At 41.4% G+C, this 17,684-nt stretch overlaps 1 protein-coding gene across 11 annotated transcripts in view; it reads right to left on the bottom strand.

The window, feature by feature from the left end:
- Nucleotides 1–17,684, bottom strand: part of MBNL2 (muscleblind like splicing regulator 2) — a 113,533-nt gene that overhangs the window by 29,564 nt on the left and 66,285 nt on the right. For 9 of the 11 annotated variants that reach the window (XM_037375763.1, XM_037375761.1, XM_037375767.1 and 6 more), the window contains 3 exons: nucleotides 6,067–6,231; nucleotides 2,789–2,989; nucleotides 1,326–1,589 (listed from right to left, as the gene is read on the bottom strand). In XM_037375763.1, the coding sequence (XP_037231660.1) occupies nucleotides 1,326–1,589; nucleotides 2,789–2,989; nucleotides 6,067–6,231 (630 nt within the window). The remainder of the gene's footprint in view (nucleotides 1–1,325; nucleotides 1,590–2,788; nucleotides 2,990–6,066; nucleotides 6,232–17,684) is intronic. The other 2 variants (XM_037375771.1, XM_037375772.1) reach the window with 1 other exon arrangement.

Genomic DNA, 17,684 nt, shown 5'->3' with positions numbered 1-17,684 from the left:
CTAAAAATCATCCAATTCAAAACAGAGACTGGGGATACTACAAGAGAAAGAATATTAAAACTTAAGAAATGTTCTTCTGTTTGGCGGTTTACTTTCTTGCATAACTTACCCTTTGTCCCTCATAAAAGTCTGGTCTTTGCTAATTTGCTAAATACAATAGCTTGGGGTAGTTATACACTGTACTGTATTGTGTTTCTGGTAGGCTTTTTAACCAGAGAATAACTGTATTGTCTGTAACTATTGTATGCACTGCCCACAAGTCCACAAACCACATCTGCTTAATTATTCGTCCACTGCCAGCAATGAGGACAATGATTCTTTGATTTGCTGCCAGAAATTTTGTCTCCCAAGTCAGATCCTGCATGCTCGATTTATTTAACTTTATCAATACCACTCTATTTAAATGTATCAACTTCCGTGGTAGCAACCGTAAGAGAGATCCAATATTGGTAAATGAATAGGCTGACTTGTCTAAACAGTTTTAAGTAAGAGCTCAAAATATGTGAGAATAGAAAGCCCTCAATCTCTTCTGACTATAGTTACTATGCTTTTTCTTAATGATTCCCATCTTAATTTACTATTTTCAGACCCCACCATTCAAGTAACTTGCCCATGACAGTGGGAGAGGCAAGAGAAGTCTCTAGGCATGAGATTCATCTAACCAAAGTTCAAAAAGATACAGTTGATACTCTTTAGTCAGCAGGGACAGATGTGTGTCCACAGAGAGCAGTTCCTTCTCATTCTCTGACAGACACTAATGGTAGATCAGATGAATGTGCTGGTTTTTCTCTACTACCTATAAAGCGAGACCAAGGTGGCTAGACTAGGCTCAGGTATCTGTCTGGCATCTAAGGTGGAGGGAGTTGAGTCTTAATGCAGGTTTCTTTTCTACTGCCAATCTCCGAGGCAAAAGCTCTCTCTTTGCTTTTCTTCCTTTTCTTCCAAATTTCCACATGTGTAACTATCGTCAAAGAGCTAAAACCCCCTATGTGCTCCGGTTTTCAAGCTTAGCTTATCATTTTTGTTTCTGTTTGGAAATATTACAGGCAAATTTAACATATAATCAAGGCAGAGAACAGAAGTGGTATAGAGCGTCATTTGCTTCACTGTCTTGGATAGAAATACAGCATCAAAATAAGGGCATAAAGAAAAAAAGTGCTTCCTCCCATCAAGCAATAGTAATAATTTCAAAAATTCTTATATTTTAAAAAAAAAAAAGAGGCAAAAGAGAAAAGAAAGTATAAGCAAACAGCATTAAGTTGAAGCAAAATAGGCATCAAAGAGCTTCTGTCAAAAAACAGGCAGCCATATATGCCAGCACTTACCATCACAGTCGCAGCTGCCGCAGCTGCCTGGGCTGCCACCGCAGCCTGGTTGGCTTGGTGTTGCGCCGCTTTGATTTTGGCCTGCAAATGTGCAGGAGGGTGAAAATACTTGCATTTCTCCCTCATGCATCGACCTTTTATGTAATCCATACACACGGTTACGGTGTTGTCGTTTGTGTCAATCATTGTGCTGTCTGCTGGATGCGCAAAGCGGCAATCAGTCTCTCCACGCGCACAGTTTCCCCGCTGGAACTCCCTGCACACCTACGTGCAAAACAACACGCGTTGCAGGGGAAGAGTTTGGCGCAACGCGAAAGGGCAGGGAGAGCCCCATGCCCCAAAAAGACAGACCTGCCCCCTTCCCTGGTTAGTTCAAGTTTTTCAGGGAATTCAATTTAATAAATGCTTCATCTTCTTCTTGGAAAGGGAAAATGCATCTGTTTTACCCTTGATGTACTTGGCTTCTCAGGTAGCTCTGTGGTACGGCAGCTACATGAACTTGACATGCAACAGAAGCGTTCCCAAATGCCTTTCCTCTTCCCTGTCTAGAAAACACCTGGGAAGGATACTTACTGAAGTAACTGCCCCTGCAAAATTAGCTGGGAATCACAAGACATTCAATCCCTTTCTGGCTACAGTTTATATTCTTGCAGGTCCACTGGTAGGGAAGGAGTTCCTCTTGCTGAGACCTAGGGAGGGTATGCAGCAGATGCACTCTATTTTTTTATGGGGTCTACAAACAAAATTGAGAGCCTCCATAAAAAATCATTTTCAAAAACGGACAGAATGAACACACTGATTTTCCTAAGGAGAAACACGCTCTAGCCACTAGTGTTTAGCCTTTTGGGAAAGGACATTCATTTCTGCAAGACCCATTTGGCCATCTCATGTACTTGGATCACAGATTCCTCTGAGCCCGGCCATGTGGAGATCCACCAGCACCAGGGAGGCTCTGCACACAGCTGGAGGCTTGCCCCTTCAGCCTGCTGTGGGGTTTGTAACATTCGACATATCGATTTGTACCTCTAGGCTGAAGGGCTATACCATTCCTCTAATATCAATCCATAAGGCTACGGATTTGTGGGTTTGCTACCACCAGATCCTTAATATCAATGCATAAAAACAGGGATAGAATTAATACTGCCGTAAAAAAGTGCTTGTTTGATATTTCATCCAGGCATACCTTTACAGGCATGTATACTTGAGGTATTTCAGAGGAGATGAACTTTACCAATGATGAAAATTCATGCTGATGCCTGTGTATTAAATTCGAGCGCATGCACCACCTTAAAAGTAACAGTGTTTAATTACCACTGTCTGTAAGTGTAGAAATCCTGCCCAGTTTTTACTTGTAGCAACTAAATTTAAGTATCGTTTCTAAAACAATGGAATTTTTCCCCTGCAGGATCTTTCACACAGCCTAACTGAGGATGCATTTCTAGTCATGGCAGTGTTTACAATACCTCCAGTTTATCAGTCCTGAGGAGTTTCTGGGTAGCAGTTGAACCGGGGACTGAAACCGGTGGACTTCCAGGAACAATGACAGGCGGCGTGGGTAGGATCTCAGTTGGGACTAAGCCAACTCCTGGTGTTACTGGCGTTAGGTAAGGAGCAAAGCTAATAGCCGTGTTCGTTCCTATTGTGGGACCCACTGGAAATGTGGGCTGCAAAAGGAAAACACAGACACAGATGAAAAAAAACATCCCCTTAATCAAGAGCTCACTAGTTGTCTTTTGCATGTTCTTTCTGGCACCGATTCATTTTCTTAATGAAAAAATTTCAAACAGCTGGAAAAACACATGGCATACTCTCTTCTTTTAATCACGTAACACATTCCAGCAGCATATGAAGAACTGCCTTTGTAGCTCTATTATTGGAAAAGAGGCTGCCGATGCAAAGGAAGTCGTACTTTGAACCTGAATCTCTATGGAGGTCTAGCTTACATCGCAGGCTTATTTACACATCTAAAAGTAGAAATAACATACACTTTATTGCTTTTTCTCAATACCTGTTTTCCTTGGGAACACAGGCTATTTTTCAAAGTAACAGATTTCATAGGTGAAGTGCTATTAACTATATTAAAGCCATATTTCTAATAAGAGTATACATAATGAGTTCTTTGGCATGTACCTTCCATCTGTTTGCATGCTGTATTTTGCCACCTCCTCCAATTATATGTTACTATGGCTCTCACATTGAAAAAGCTCACCTTTGCAGATGTTTGTGTGCTCAGCTGCCACCAGTGGCGAGCAGAATAAATATTATAATCTCAGCCGGACACAATATTTAGAAAGGGATTACTCAGGCTTAGCTAGAGTTCATCTGACGAAAAAATCTGATTGGAAGGAATGATACGGTCTAAAAATCTGTTTCATGCCTTCCTACAGCGAATCAGTGAAGTCATGACCAGAAGAAAGAGCACTTGTGTGATGCTAAAACGCAGCCCTACCAAGGCAGAATGGTGGGTTTGTTACCACCAGTTCCATGGGGGGTGGAGGCAGAACATCACCACAGTCAGACCACGGCGAGACCTGCAAAGTGCTTTAGTTCTGCAAAACTGACATTTACCCCAGAGAGTGAAGCTATAATTATAAATGAGGAAAAACTATGCAGAATACAGGACACAGATCAGCTTTGTCAGAAATTAAGTTCCCAAATAAGTCAGCAGCTAGAAATGAACCGCACAACAGCAGAACACTAAGGAATGACAAAGGACACTAAGGAACAAAGGAGGAATGTCTTTCTCCTCAACATGGCCCGCACGGCCTCTGCTGGAGAAAGGAAGCCAGCCACGCACAGTAGGTAGAAAACACACAAGAGAGCACAGGAGCAGAGGTTTATTTCTGTTTGGTTCTGGTTTTGATATTTTTTTGTCTTTGGAATGAACTACTAAATTATAAATGAACTTGACTTAGTACCAAGAAGATGCTTTGAGCAGCAGATCAGTTAGGATACCCAACTGTATGGAAATGGCATCTACCTGCCCTAGAGAGTTGAAAGTGAATAATGCTCTGGTTTTATCAGAGATCAAAACTGCTTGACATCAAACAGCCCAGTTTATATGTCAAGTGCAAACCAAATTCTTAAGAGCATAATAATGAACATTTATATGAAACAAGAGTTCAACTATGTTGAGGACAATATGTGTTATGTAAAATACAAATAACAGCTTTGTATCAGACATAATTTTAAAAATAAATCCACATGTCAAGTGACTTCTATGGAATTTTCTTTCATTTTTTAATGAGTGGTCAAGGCTGAGTCATCTTAATCTGGCAACTTATGCGAGACAGAGAAATAAAACCCGGCGCACTTATCACAGCCATCAGTACAGATTGCATTACATCAATAAAACTGTAAAGTTCAAATGATGAAATGGGTTAGTAGAAAAAGGTATAATTTTGCCACTTCAGTGTTTCTCATAATACTACGAGGTAGAATCTACTACTTCATCAGAACTTCTTCTGTTTAAAACTCAAGCAGTAAAAACCCAGGAAATAGCAGAACACATTATGCCAGTATACCAAGATACATTTTGATGACCATGTACCAGAAATTCAGGGACTTCTGACACCCAAATTTTGTTCATGCCTCCCACCTTACAGCAGATGTTTCTCACATTTGAAAAAGGCTTCTGGGATGAGCTTCCTGTGACCAAATACAGACGTCTTGCTCTGAGAGGCTTACACTTGGCTCCTGTGATAGCCCGTGGAAAGACAAAGGCACTTAAAAAACCAGATCATCTAATCCAAATGCAGGCATCTGAAGCAAGCCGAGTGAATAGTAATTAGAAGTGCCTATGTCTTTTGATAAACTATAAACGGACCTTGGAAGCCCAACTCAGAAGTTGATGCCAACACTCCAGATGCCTCAAGTTAGAGAAAGAAATCCTACTCCAGTGGGATGCCTAACACTAGGCATTCAGATTGAGAAAGCATCATTAGCAGCCATGTGTGAAAAGTTTAATTCTGATTATTTGCCTAACGAAGCTTTGGAAGTCTGGTACAATGAGGAGCTCAACTGCAAGGGCAGCCCAGAGCAACTGATCATTTTAATGTGTATCCAAAGACGCTGCTCATGCATGTAAGACTCTGGTTTTATGTCACCTTCTGGATTTGAAGTGTTCCGGGCACTATACACATTACCTTAAGATAAAATGTCAAGTTTGTAAAGTGCATGCACCAGCAATTCTGTCTTATCCTGGGACACTTCAGATCTCAAGAGAGTAAGAAAAGCCAGAATGACATTAACCTTTGTTCCTGGTACTGGGATTAAATACTATTTAAAGTCATTCAAACTCATAGACTCCTGAGAAACTTTGCATTCCTACTCAAACAGCTTACTAGCTGCTGCTGCTGCTGCTGCTGCTGCTGCTGCTGCTAATAATAATAATAATAATAATAATAATAAATAAAAATTCCCCTCCAGAAGGATTATTGGCAACACCCTCATAAATCTAGACTAAACCTGACATGAACTCAATGAAGGGGAAAAAAAAAAAACAAAAAAGAGAGGGAGCAAATGCAAATTATTGTGGGATAAAAAAAATATATCAAATCCACAGCAACACTCCATTATATCTTCTAATGCAGATATAAATGACCATATCTCTAGCATCTCGGCAATTCCTTAAGTCAACAGATGGGGACTATTTTTATTGATAGTAGTTTAGAGAACTTCTGTGGGTCAGTATAGTCTTCAACTTTACTTACCATTAACACCATCAGAGAAATATACTTACCACTGGCTGTAGTGGTGTCCCTGGAAACATGAACTGCATTTGCTGGGCAAGCATTGCTGCTGCAGTTTTTTGTTGGATTAAGTTGTTCCTGCCATTGATTTCCAGTTGAGTTTTTAAGTGTGTTGGTGGGTGAAGGTACTTGCAGTTCTCCCTTGTACAGCGACCCTGGAAAAAGAAGTCACACTAATTGGTCTGCTGCTTTTGATGATAGTTTAATGCCTTCAAGCAAAATATTACACCATAAACTAAGCAAGAACTAATGAAATACAGGGTGTTTCCTGGGAACTATGTAGCAGGCTTGGGAGGAGCTGATGGCCTTAAGCTCTGCCTCAGCCCACTACCTCTGATTGATCACTAAGGCTATTAGCCATGAAAAACAAGAGAAAGACTTTGAAACAGCATTTTCATTGTTAAGTACTGATCACTGCCCTACAATTAATACTCTATTATCCTGACCGCCTGAACTGCCTCTCATGGTATCCTGGCTAGAGTATCTGGTGTTACCATAACATAAATATCTTTTATAAATTACTTTACATTATGAATAACAAATTTAAGCCTTCTTTAAGAGAAATTAAGCTTTTAAGTACATTGTATTAAAAAATAATTGTGTGCTCATCACCGTAAGGATCTAAAGTGACCACTCTCTGCTCATGTTCTCTTGTATGTTCACCCTTATTCCAGTTCACTGCCTTCCAGCCTCCTGTTTTTATTACATCAGCACAACTTTGAACTATTTCCATTCAAGTATAAAAGAACAGAAGTCAAGCTGGCACTTTTGCAACCTAAATTTAGAAGTGGCGCATGGAGCTAAATCTGAAGGCACACAGCAAAAGGAGACCTCCTGATCAACCTGAAAGCAGGAATTTTTAAACAGTTACGAGACAATAAAAACAAGGGTGGGCAGTCACCTCTGAGATGGCTTGTGTTGGAGGAGACGGACATGGAGCACACCTCTACAAGCAGTGCATGCTGACCAAAATGTAAGTAGAGCAGCATATTATGTGCTGATATGTTTTCCCCCAGAAAGAGAAATCGTGGAGTGCACTGGCAGGTTATGCAGCTATGGGGCAGAAACTGCTGAGATCTGAAGCTCCTCCATGACACAGCTCACAAACAGTCATAAAATTTTAAGAGTTGTGGCCAGAAGACCTAGAGCATTACTCCAACTGCGCTTGACACACTCAACTTGTAGAAGGTAAGTTTCCAAATTGAGATGTTTTTAAAAACCACCTTTTAAACTTTCTGTGCACTGGTATAAGGGCTTTACAATTTGTAGCCACGCAGGAATATCCTCCTATCGTCAAGAAAACATTAAGATCCCTATACAAGCACATCACACAGTCCACATGTGCACCGACTCTCTGTATGCATACACACACACGCTCTGCTACAAAACCTTCAGTACGCTTCGAGTGTCCCAGAGTAAACAGTGTTAATGTTATATACTGCTTACTCAGACACCAAAACACCTCTGATTTTGCCTGTAATCTGCTGTAAGGATGTAGCAACTACCTACACAGGAGTGACAAACCTGTTCAGGAAGGTTCTCATGCACCAAGGCCCACTGGAATGCCACCAGCCATTTCCACACAATCAAACTACTGAGAACAGACCCTTCCTGAACTGCGCCTGGCCACTGCTCTGGAGTATGCTGAATGGCAGAGGCCAGAAGAATTAAAAAAAAAAATAAAAATTTGAGAAAAGACACAGTCTTGGCACTCAGGAACACTTCTTGGTGCTGTTTTAATCTGCTAGTATAGATGCAGCCATTGTCAGGACATCATGCCTTCCTTCTGACTTCTGTTGTGTGAGTCACTAATCCTGTCTGGTTTAATGAAGTACACAAAAGGAAAACTACTCCGTCAGCTGGCATGAACAGAACCAGAAATAGTCACAATTTGATGGACGCAGAAGGCGGCTGGCTCTTCCATTTGGGGGGAGCAAGGCTGTCGCCTTCATAACCTTAAGCTGGTGCATGCTCAGTGCAGGCAATGAGCATGTACGCTTTTGTGTCGGCTGATGAGGCCAACCGATTAAGACATTTTTAACTGGGATCTATTTAACCCTAACCAACTTTGTATATGAATGGTTCATACATCAAATCTGAAAATTAGAACAGCAAAATCAAATCAAACTCCTCTACCTCATGGAAATACCTACCTATGGAAACGAAAGTGCTCCTCAAATAAAGATTGAGAGCAACTCTCAACCACAGTGTCTTCTGAAGTACCTTAAGTCTGAAGAGTGCCTTCAGACAGCCCTCCACTTTTATCTCTGAAAGCACACGGCTACTATATACCATCACTTCAAGCTCTGCAAAGCAACCCACAGTGCACAAAAGATTGGTTATTTCAGAAAACTTTCCAAAATAATCCAACCATACAAAAATGTACTGTCCTCTCTAAACTTATGCATGTATGTGCCTCATTTACTAGTTTTTTGAGCTCCTGGTTACCAAAGAACGTACTATAAGAGAGCTGTGTGGCCCCGTCATGCTACTATAGAAAGCGCTGTAAACAGATCAAGCCTTGTTGAAATTAAATGACCCAAAATAAACCGCAGTGGAATGAGCACTGAAAATAGTGAGCAGATTAATCCAGCCCTAGCTACCAAAATTAAATAAATTCTGAGACCAGCTTTCTGGACCTACAACAGTTGTGGGAAAACACCTATAAGCACTTTTCATTCCCTTTTTAACATATGCTCCATGTCCCTGTGAACTCCTGATGAGATTAGTTTCAGAGAGGAACAGGGCTGACTCCCAAATACCAATCATTGCAATAACAAAAATTCAAACTTGTAGTGTCCATCTTAGTCAAATGGGATCCTGGATTTTTTTGTTTATTAGAAAGGCAAATATTAAGTCCAACTGAGATGACAGCACATATGAACCAAGCAGCAAAGCAGTCAGCTGTACACAACATGCAGGGTTATTCAACATGTTGGTTGGGTCAACATCTACAATAAGAGTCCACTTTGGATTCTTGCAAAAAACTACTAGGCTAGCAAGGTCACCTTGTAACAAATACCGAGACAAAACTGAGTGCTTTAAATTTAGGGTGCATCAGTATCAAGCCTCTGGAGTGAGGCTTGGTTCATCACTGCTTGTAAAACCACAGCAGCTCAGGAACTGCTCCACAGACACTCAGTCCCCTGGTGCACGGCAGCACAAATTCCATCAGCAGGATGAGGCAGGCAACAGGGAAAATAATTGCTTCATACAACTTTTAACCTGCTCCCACATATGAGTCAGAGTCCTGAAACTGAGGGCGCAGACAGATTGGTTTGAAACTCGTTCCCTAGAAACTCCTGTCATCCATGAAGCGAAGGTTATCAACAAGCACATCGTAAGTTGTTGTGCACTTCCCATGCGAGTTCACCTGAAAATACCACTTTCAATGAGCTGTCTCCTTATCTGCAATGGGTAGTAACAACAAACAGATTATCACACTAAATTCCCAGCACTCTGCGACTCCCCTCATCCTACAAGGATGGTACCTGCCTCTGACCTTTCATTTCCCTGCCTTTGTCCTCTAGAACTAGCCTAGCCTAATGCATAGGGCCACATTTGAGGAGGGTAATAGAAAGTTTTAGCAGAAAAACTACTTTTCTGCCGCTGATTATCCAGACTGGGAACAAGCTGTGGCTTGCATTGAGGGTGCGCCACAGGCTTCAATTCAGTATAGAAGTGAGAGAGGGCAAGAGCGCACCAAGGAGCTGGGGACTCAAAGGACTCCAGTGCCCATCACCCAGGCACTGTAGTAAGAGGCTCCACTTCTGCAGGGGCAATGGTCTTCGGAGCTGCTACCTGGCTGGCTTAATATCAAAACCACGTTCTTGAACAAGCCATGACACATTCCTGTCTTTATTTTTTGATTATTATTATTTTAAATGAATAATCTCCCTATTAAGAACAACAAGTAGTTTGCTTAAAATCAATGGCACAAGACAGCCCACAGACTGTATTAAAAAGCTAAGCATGTGCTAAGAATTATAATTTTAAAACAAACAAAACAAGGTGAGTGCAGAAGTAACAGCCCATAACTTTGCATATTAAAATACTAAGAACCCACTTCCTGTCTAGAAGTTGTATGGCCACATCGTGTCTTGAATATTTTATAAATCCACAGCTTTCTTCAGTTTTTTACTTTTTCTTTAGCAGCAACAAAAATAATAATTCATCCAGGCCCAGGCTGGGAATTGCTTATGCATAATAAATTAGTTCGGTTTTACTTACTAAAATTACCTTTATCTTTCATAAAAATAAGATTTTTGAATAAAATAAAATTTTAAAAAAAGCAAAAAAATGTTTCTTTTATCTCTTGAGCCAAGAATCAACTAATGCATCCACAACCATTTTGCTCAGGTACTGCATTCTGCTTTTAAGACAGGGTTCAATACATATTCTTAGCATGCTTATCATTGATGTCCCATTCATAAATGTAACACCCCCAACCTGTACAGTCAATACCGAACTGCTGTAAGACACTTTTCTGCAGCACAACATGGTGGGGGTTTTTTGGCAAAAGGAAAAGCTAACTCGGGTTGGAAAGGACATCGAGACGTCCCCAGTTCAACCTGCTCAGAGCAGGGTCAGTCCTGGGCCAGACCAGGTTGCTCCAGCCAGGTCTTGGAAACCTCCATGGGTGGAGCCTGCACAACCTTTCCATGCAATCTCATCTACTGCTTAGCTGTCCTCACAATGAAGATGATTTGCCTTATATTCAGCCTGAACCTGTCTAGTTTTGACTTACTCCAGCTGCCTCGCATCCTCCCGATGTGCACAGCTGCGAGGAGCTGGGCTGCACCTATGGACAACCTCCTTGTCTTTGAAGGCTGCTCTTACAGGAGAAGCATCACCATGCAACGTCGTCATGTTTTCTTCTGTTAGTGTGCCTGTCTCAGGTTTGAACCCTAAGGGATATGTGTTAGGCTTTCTAAACCATACCAGCTAAATTAAGACTCCCTCTACACCTTACCTCATACTTTGGGATGACGGCAGCCATGGTTACCTGCCATCTTATCAAAGCACCACTGTTATCAATCATCAAACCAATCCAATTATTTATATTTTCCTTAAGTAGTTGAAATGGGGAAATTCCAGCCTGAAGCCAAGTGTACAAATCCAAAGTTAACTGAGGCAACTCACTGATGCTGTTAGTGGGAAATAACAGAGCGTGCCTCCCCCATTACTGCACAGTCTAACATCTGGCACGGGGCACCCCATCACCCTTAAAAGACAGGTTATCCCACGAGGAGCAGAAACAAGGAGGCCTGCTTCCTTGCAAACGTCAGTCTCTTGCCCCCAACCTTGCTCCACCCACCCACCTCTGTTCTCCCCAAACGCCCACCTCCCTCCTTCCTTCTCCCGCAGAACACCCTCCCACCCCTCCTAACTACAGACAAGGAAACAACTCACATGATAAATATAACCTGCTCAAGCTGTGCGTGCCCTGAAGGGCCAGCCAAAATGTGCATGTGGCTGGCAGGCCATGCTCGGGAACAGCTCATGCACGCTCTAGCCTTTTCCTTAACGGGGCAGTAATGTGGATCTCTGTCTTCTACCCAGACACTAATTTTTGCATAACCACTAAGAACTTTACAGTATGTCTTTGAGCTGCCTGCTTCCGGCGACTTTGCCTGAAATTGGCCAGGGTGTTCAAAAGTTATTAGGGTGTGAGGATGATGCTGGCAAAAACACAGATAGTGCAATTATGCAAAACCTGTTTCCTTAAGAAAACAAACTAAAGGTAACAAATGCTGATGAAATTCCATGATCTCTCAGGACTAAATATGGAGTCTTATGGGGGAAGAAAAGAAAAAAGGACATGACTTCCAAGACATGGATGGTTTTAGAAGGCATGTGAGCAACCGGTTCTACAAGGGCAAAAAGATTTTCTGGTTTCCATAGACACTCTGAGGTCCAAATATCTCCTGGAGTTTAGATACACCAAAAAAATATTTTAAAAAAAAAGTAATAATCACCTGATGCCACAACCACCTCTCCTACTGGAAGAAAAAAAACCCCAAACCGTACAATTTTCTGTGTCGTGCAGCTTCAGCAAACTTGTACATGCCTGTAAAGGTCAGGTCACATTTTAATAAACTAATGCACTTGCAACTGTGGGCATGCTGGTGAGCTAGACATCATCTGCTTGGTATTGATATTACATACCTGAAGATATTACATACTGTTCAAACTTTGACAGAGCAAGAGGCCACTGTCTGGGGCAGTGGCAGCACACAGCAAGAACAGCCACAGAGACAGCAGTGCCAGCAGCTGCAGAGGTACCTAAGCCATAAACACTCCTCTGGAAGACTTTCTGACAAAGAGTACAAACTGTTTCATCTCCTTTGGGATTCCTCCTAGGCAGCCCCTCAGCAAATTCTGGTTGGGAACGTGTGTGGCCTCAATCAATCAATTTAACAATTTCACCATTGCATAATCAGGAACTTCTCAATTCCAATAATCCCAGGCTCCCTGGGGCTAAAAATAGTCCCAGTCAATAGGAGGGCAGGGTGTTTTGAGATACTCAAGCTCCTGCTCCTGTCTATAGACAGCCACACTAACTCTACCACCCCAAAACATTCAGTTCAGGTATTATTTTTCAAATGCAGAAATACCAAAAAGAAAAAGAAAAAAGAAAACCCACAAAAAACAACTAAAGAAAACACTGACTATGTATTCATATGCAGAGGGATGATTCCTCTTGTTCTACAGGCCTTGCATTTATGCATTTCCCTATATATTTTAGTACATGAGAGCTCAATAACCAACGGCACTTTCAACACTCAAGAAAAACCACTAGACTTCAGTTTGGACTGAGTTTACAACTATTTTCCATCTAGCATCACAATGTGGGAATTCAGTGTTCCTATGCAGGTCTATCTGCTTCCCAACTTCTCTCAGAAAGTAAAAAACCAGATAACACATTTTCATTAAAGTATTCCCTTTGCACTTGCTGTGAATATGTACCATCTCACAGAATCTGTAGGGCTACACATGCCCACAGAGTTAAGCATATGTGGAAGGACTTAGGGGATTTAGTTAAGTTTTAAGAATGACTAGTCATAGATTTTTAAAAATGTAACTTAGCATTTTACTTCTTCCTTAAGGTATAAAAAAAATCTTCAAACTTTTTTAATTTTGCATAATTTCACATCTAGAGTATGTTGACTTGCAAATATGCATGCTTATGAAAACACGATTCTTTTAGCCTAAGTAGAAACATATCTAATTTCATAGAAAGAAATGGAGATCAGAATAAGATCCCTTATCTTGAAAATGAGACATACTTGAACTATTTAAGAAAAAGAAAAATAATGTCAAAAGGACCAAACTGTCCTAGTAACAGAAACACTAAGCTTTTAATGGAGAGTTCAAATTCCTCAGACTTCACTTGGTGCCATACACCTGACCAGCACAAAGACCTAGATGAAAAAAAGTATTTCAAAAAAACACAAGCATCTCTTATATTGCACTTGAAATATTTCAGCTGTTGGATTGTTGGATCTATTTTCCTGTAAAAAAAACCACCAAAAAACCCAACAAACCAGAAAACAAATAAAACCAACAAAAACAAACTTGGAAACTGCTGATAAATTAATTCTGTACTTCTAAAGCCACCTTGCAAGTCCACCCACTGAAGTTGGTGAGTGTGCATACATATTTATATGCACCTACACACTTCTGTTTCTAGAAAAAGTGGAAAGCAAATTCACTTTCTTACTTTAAAGTAGGAAAGGAAGAGAAGGCAAAAAATTCTCAGGTGACTTCAGCTTGCTTCAGTTTCCAACAAGCCAAGAAAACCCATTAGCTGCTCTTCTGAAAATTTCAATTATTTGTAAGAAACTGAAAGCTGGTAAAATAAAAATGATCATTTTATTCATAAAGATAGAGAACAAGAACTGTCTGTAACCGACAGAAAAAATAGAAAAATACTGAAGAAAAATGGAAGTCTTACAAAAAAATGGAATGTCCAAATGATGTAAGAGTCTTAACACTAAAGACTTAACAGGAGATATTCATTTAAATGGAAAAAGACAAAACGTTCTGCTGAAGAGCACATTTGCAATGCACAAAGAGCTTTGAGTCTCTCAAGATGATCTTTCAAACAAATGTTGAGAAGGATGGCTATAGAGAATGGTTTAATAATTTGCCTTGCAATATCAAGGGAAGTACACTCAACAGTAAATTGCTCAGAAGAGAGAGAACTCAAGCAGATTTTTGCAGACACCAAAAAATAAGACACTTATGAAACTGTAAGCCATTTGACAAACATCCTTGAGATTACTCTAACAAATAAGACGAAGAAAATTCAAAGAAACAAACAACAGTTTAAACTAACACCAATTTATTTTATTTCTGTGTTTACTGCCTTGAAAATAATTTGAGAATAATAAGGAAATAAAGATTATTTCTTCCCCAATTACGCAGCTCCTTTTCTTTTTCTTTTCCCATTTCCCCCCCTCACTGGCTCTCAAATCTAAACCAGTTATTTTTATCTAAGTTTCATGTTTGGCTACCAGCGTCAATCAGTACATCACAAGCAACTGTGGACAACCCCTGAAATAAATCTCTAACGCACACAGGCAACTTTCATGGAACGAGAGGCAGCCAACGCATAGTACAGGGGAAGACCCTTATGGAATGAACATAAAGCAAGCAGAATGAAGCATGACCTCATTTAGTTAAAATTCCTCAGACGTCTGATTTCTATTACATGGGTGGTGAGACCCTTCACAGGATGCGAAGTCACCTTGTACAGGGCTCTAAAAAACACACAGCTCCTCCCGTGGAAGGACCAGGTGCAGCCTGCCATGCAACTCCAAACAGGCTGCAGTAGCAGAGCAGTGATTTATGCCCTCCAACTCTGCCCATTCAGAGAAATCAACGTATCCACAGATAGAACATTATAGAACATTATAGAACAAGTGTCTAAAATCTCTATGGAGTCTCATGATACTCAGCATTGCACACAGTTAACTGATGGCTGGGCAGCTTTAATGTACCTACCCATCACAACGATCAAGTGTTTCCATGGAAGACAGAAGACTGCTGTGTAAATTGCAAATGGGGCCACAGGGTAACTGCAGGTGACATGGATTTTTTGCTGGTAAACAACATACTCCACCATTAAGTTTTAACTAGACTGAACTGTAAAAGAAGAAGAAAAGAGCTTGGAAAGAGGCAATTTTCTTCAACTTTTCTCAGTATCTCAAGAGCGGACAAAAACAGCCATTCCAGAAGTAATGCCAGTAAAGAAAGGTAAGTTGATTGACTGCAGGTCAGCTGGCAAGAGAAAAGGCAACAGCAGTGTAGCAGAAGAACAGAAGACCAAGCAAGAAGATGGCCATGGCATGGTGCAACTTCCTGATGTACCTCTTCTTTACTCACCTCCTTTACAATTCCCATAAAAGCCTTCAAGCAGATGTATGCTGACTTTAATGTGCAACCTTGCTCATATGAACAGGACCGAGATTAAACTCCCTTGGTATGGAAACATCATTTTGCAGTGAAAAGGTAGGCAAAGATAACTGCAGAACAGACAGTCAAGCCCTGAGACACCCTACTGCTCTCTCGGTGGCCTATGAAGGAAAGCCACCACGTCTAAGCACATAGACTACACCCTCCAGCATCCATACCACATGTCTAACCAGGTTAGAAAAGAGCGAGCAAGTAATGAACACAGGTCTTCGCTGCTGCGATGGCTGTGAGCCTAGATGGTGAGCAGCCCAGCAAGGACAAGGCAACGGGCTGGTACGCTGGCAACGGTTCCCTCAACAATGCAGCAGGAATCTTAATGTGCCTCAGGAAAAGCCATAAAATCAGTTATATGGCACCAAAAAGGAGCAGGAGACACGCCTTGGCAGTGAGGAGGCTGGCTGATCGGATCAGAAGCAAACAGCAGACTGCTGTAAAACTGAATTAGCTTTCTACAGCGAGTCACCTGCCCAAGGTGACTTGAGAAGATGGTTCATTTGAGAGTTGCGAATCAAAGATTTGGAAAAGGCCTGTTATTTGGAAGAGTCCCACCGTGTGGAAAAGGCCATCAGTATGATGTAGCAAGTCCCTCAGGTACCAAGGGACCTCACTGGTGTTCCATAGAGAAAGGTGGATCTAATGTACCAGGAGCAAGTGACTGCCTTGGCCACCAGCATGGCACAAACCTCAGCTCTCAAGCTGGATGCCCAGCAGCCATGAACTGCTACGGGGATGACCTGTTCTGCTGCTGGCAAGCCCCTCTGCCACTTCTGGCAGGGATGCTTTCACCCTGGCCAGGCCACCCCACACCTGTGTGTGCGCCAAACAATGCACCAGGACTCCCAGTCCAGCTCGGGCTCACTGGCCCTCTTCCCTGTTGGGGATTCCACACTTTCTTGGCCAATCACTTTAGAAACAAATGGAAAAAGCAATGGTCGAGTTAAAGACAGAAATTGCCGAGAACGCTGCATGTAATTGCAGAGGTGAAAAGTACACTATCTTGTCCCTCTGCAGAGGAGGAGTGTTTACCCGCCCTGAGTGGCAGTGCTGGAACTGCAGCTACGTTATTAATAAATCATTGGCTTTGCTCCCTGGATGAGCTAGCAAGGGCTGGAGTCTGACACCAGCTCACCCACTGGAAAGTTGCTGAAAATGCACAGAAACTTCTTGGTTGTGTTAGAAGCTCCATGCATTTGGAACTGCATTAAAAAGCAGAAATTAAAAACTCCTAAAGATGAAAATACATTTGTATTTCCAAAGAAGAATCACATGTAAAATCCCCCATACTATCTATAACCACATGAGAAATGGCAAACAAATTATCAAGATGAAAAGACACCATACCACTACGGGACCACCCACAGAGAGCAACCAAGTATGCCCGACATAAAAAGAAAAAGGCCAGCAGGCACCTTTCCTTGTCTTTTCCATACCCAGTTCAAGCTCCTCCTCTTCTGGGAATTGGTTTCTTAACATCAGTGGTATGTTTCAGTTTTATCTTTTCTTGCAATCCAACACACCTCGGATTTCCCTCTTCAGGGAACTGGAAAACCGGGCAGTGAGACCCCTGCCCTGAAGCAGCAGGACATGAGAGTTTTCAGTGAGAAATACCCAGAGAATCACAAACCACATCAGCTTAAAAAAAAAAAAAAAGAGAGAGGGGAAAAGGGTGGCAAGAGGTCCAGAAATTCAAGCAAGAGGAAATAGTGAAGCCCTGTCATCCCAGTAACGCCACAAAACTATTTTCTTTTTTGCTGAAGGGCTGCCTGTCCCCCTCCACCCTGTATTAGGAAGCTTCCAGAAGATCTAGCAAAAACAGCAAGAAGTATAAGGTAGTTATCTTTATCTCAAATGGTAGCTTACAGGATTAGGCAGCTAAGTCGTGGTTATGAGAAAAGATAAGACACATTAGGATGTCTTTATTACCTTCCTTGAATGTTATATTCATCTAAGTACTAGAATATGTGATTGTGGTCTTGAGAGTGCTTATACCTTTTCAGTACTGTGTTGAAGGAGCAGATAATTATTCTCTTCCTTAAGACAGATTCAGCACCAACTAAATAAAATTCTAGGTTAATCTCAAATTAAAATACTGCCTCTAGGTTTTCCAAGGCATATCCATGACTTTCAG

This window comes from Falco rusticolus, chromosome 2, assembly GCF_015220075.1.
Source record: "Falco rusticolus isolate bFalRus1 chromosome 2, bFalRus1.pri, whole genome shotgun sequence".
NCBI lineage: Eukaryota > Metazoa > Chordata > Aves > Falconiformes > Falconidae > Falco > Falco rusticolus.
Note: the sequence above shows the minus strand (reverse complement) of the source record. Positions and strands in the feature narration are given on the sequence as shown.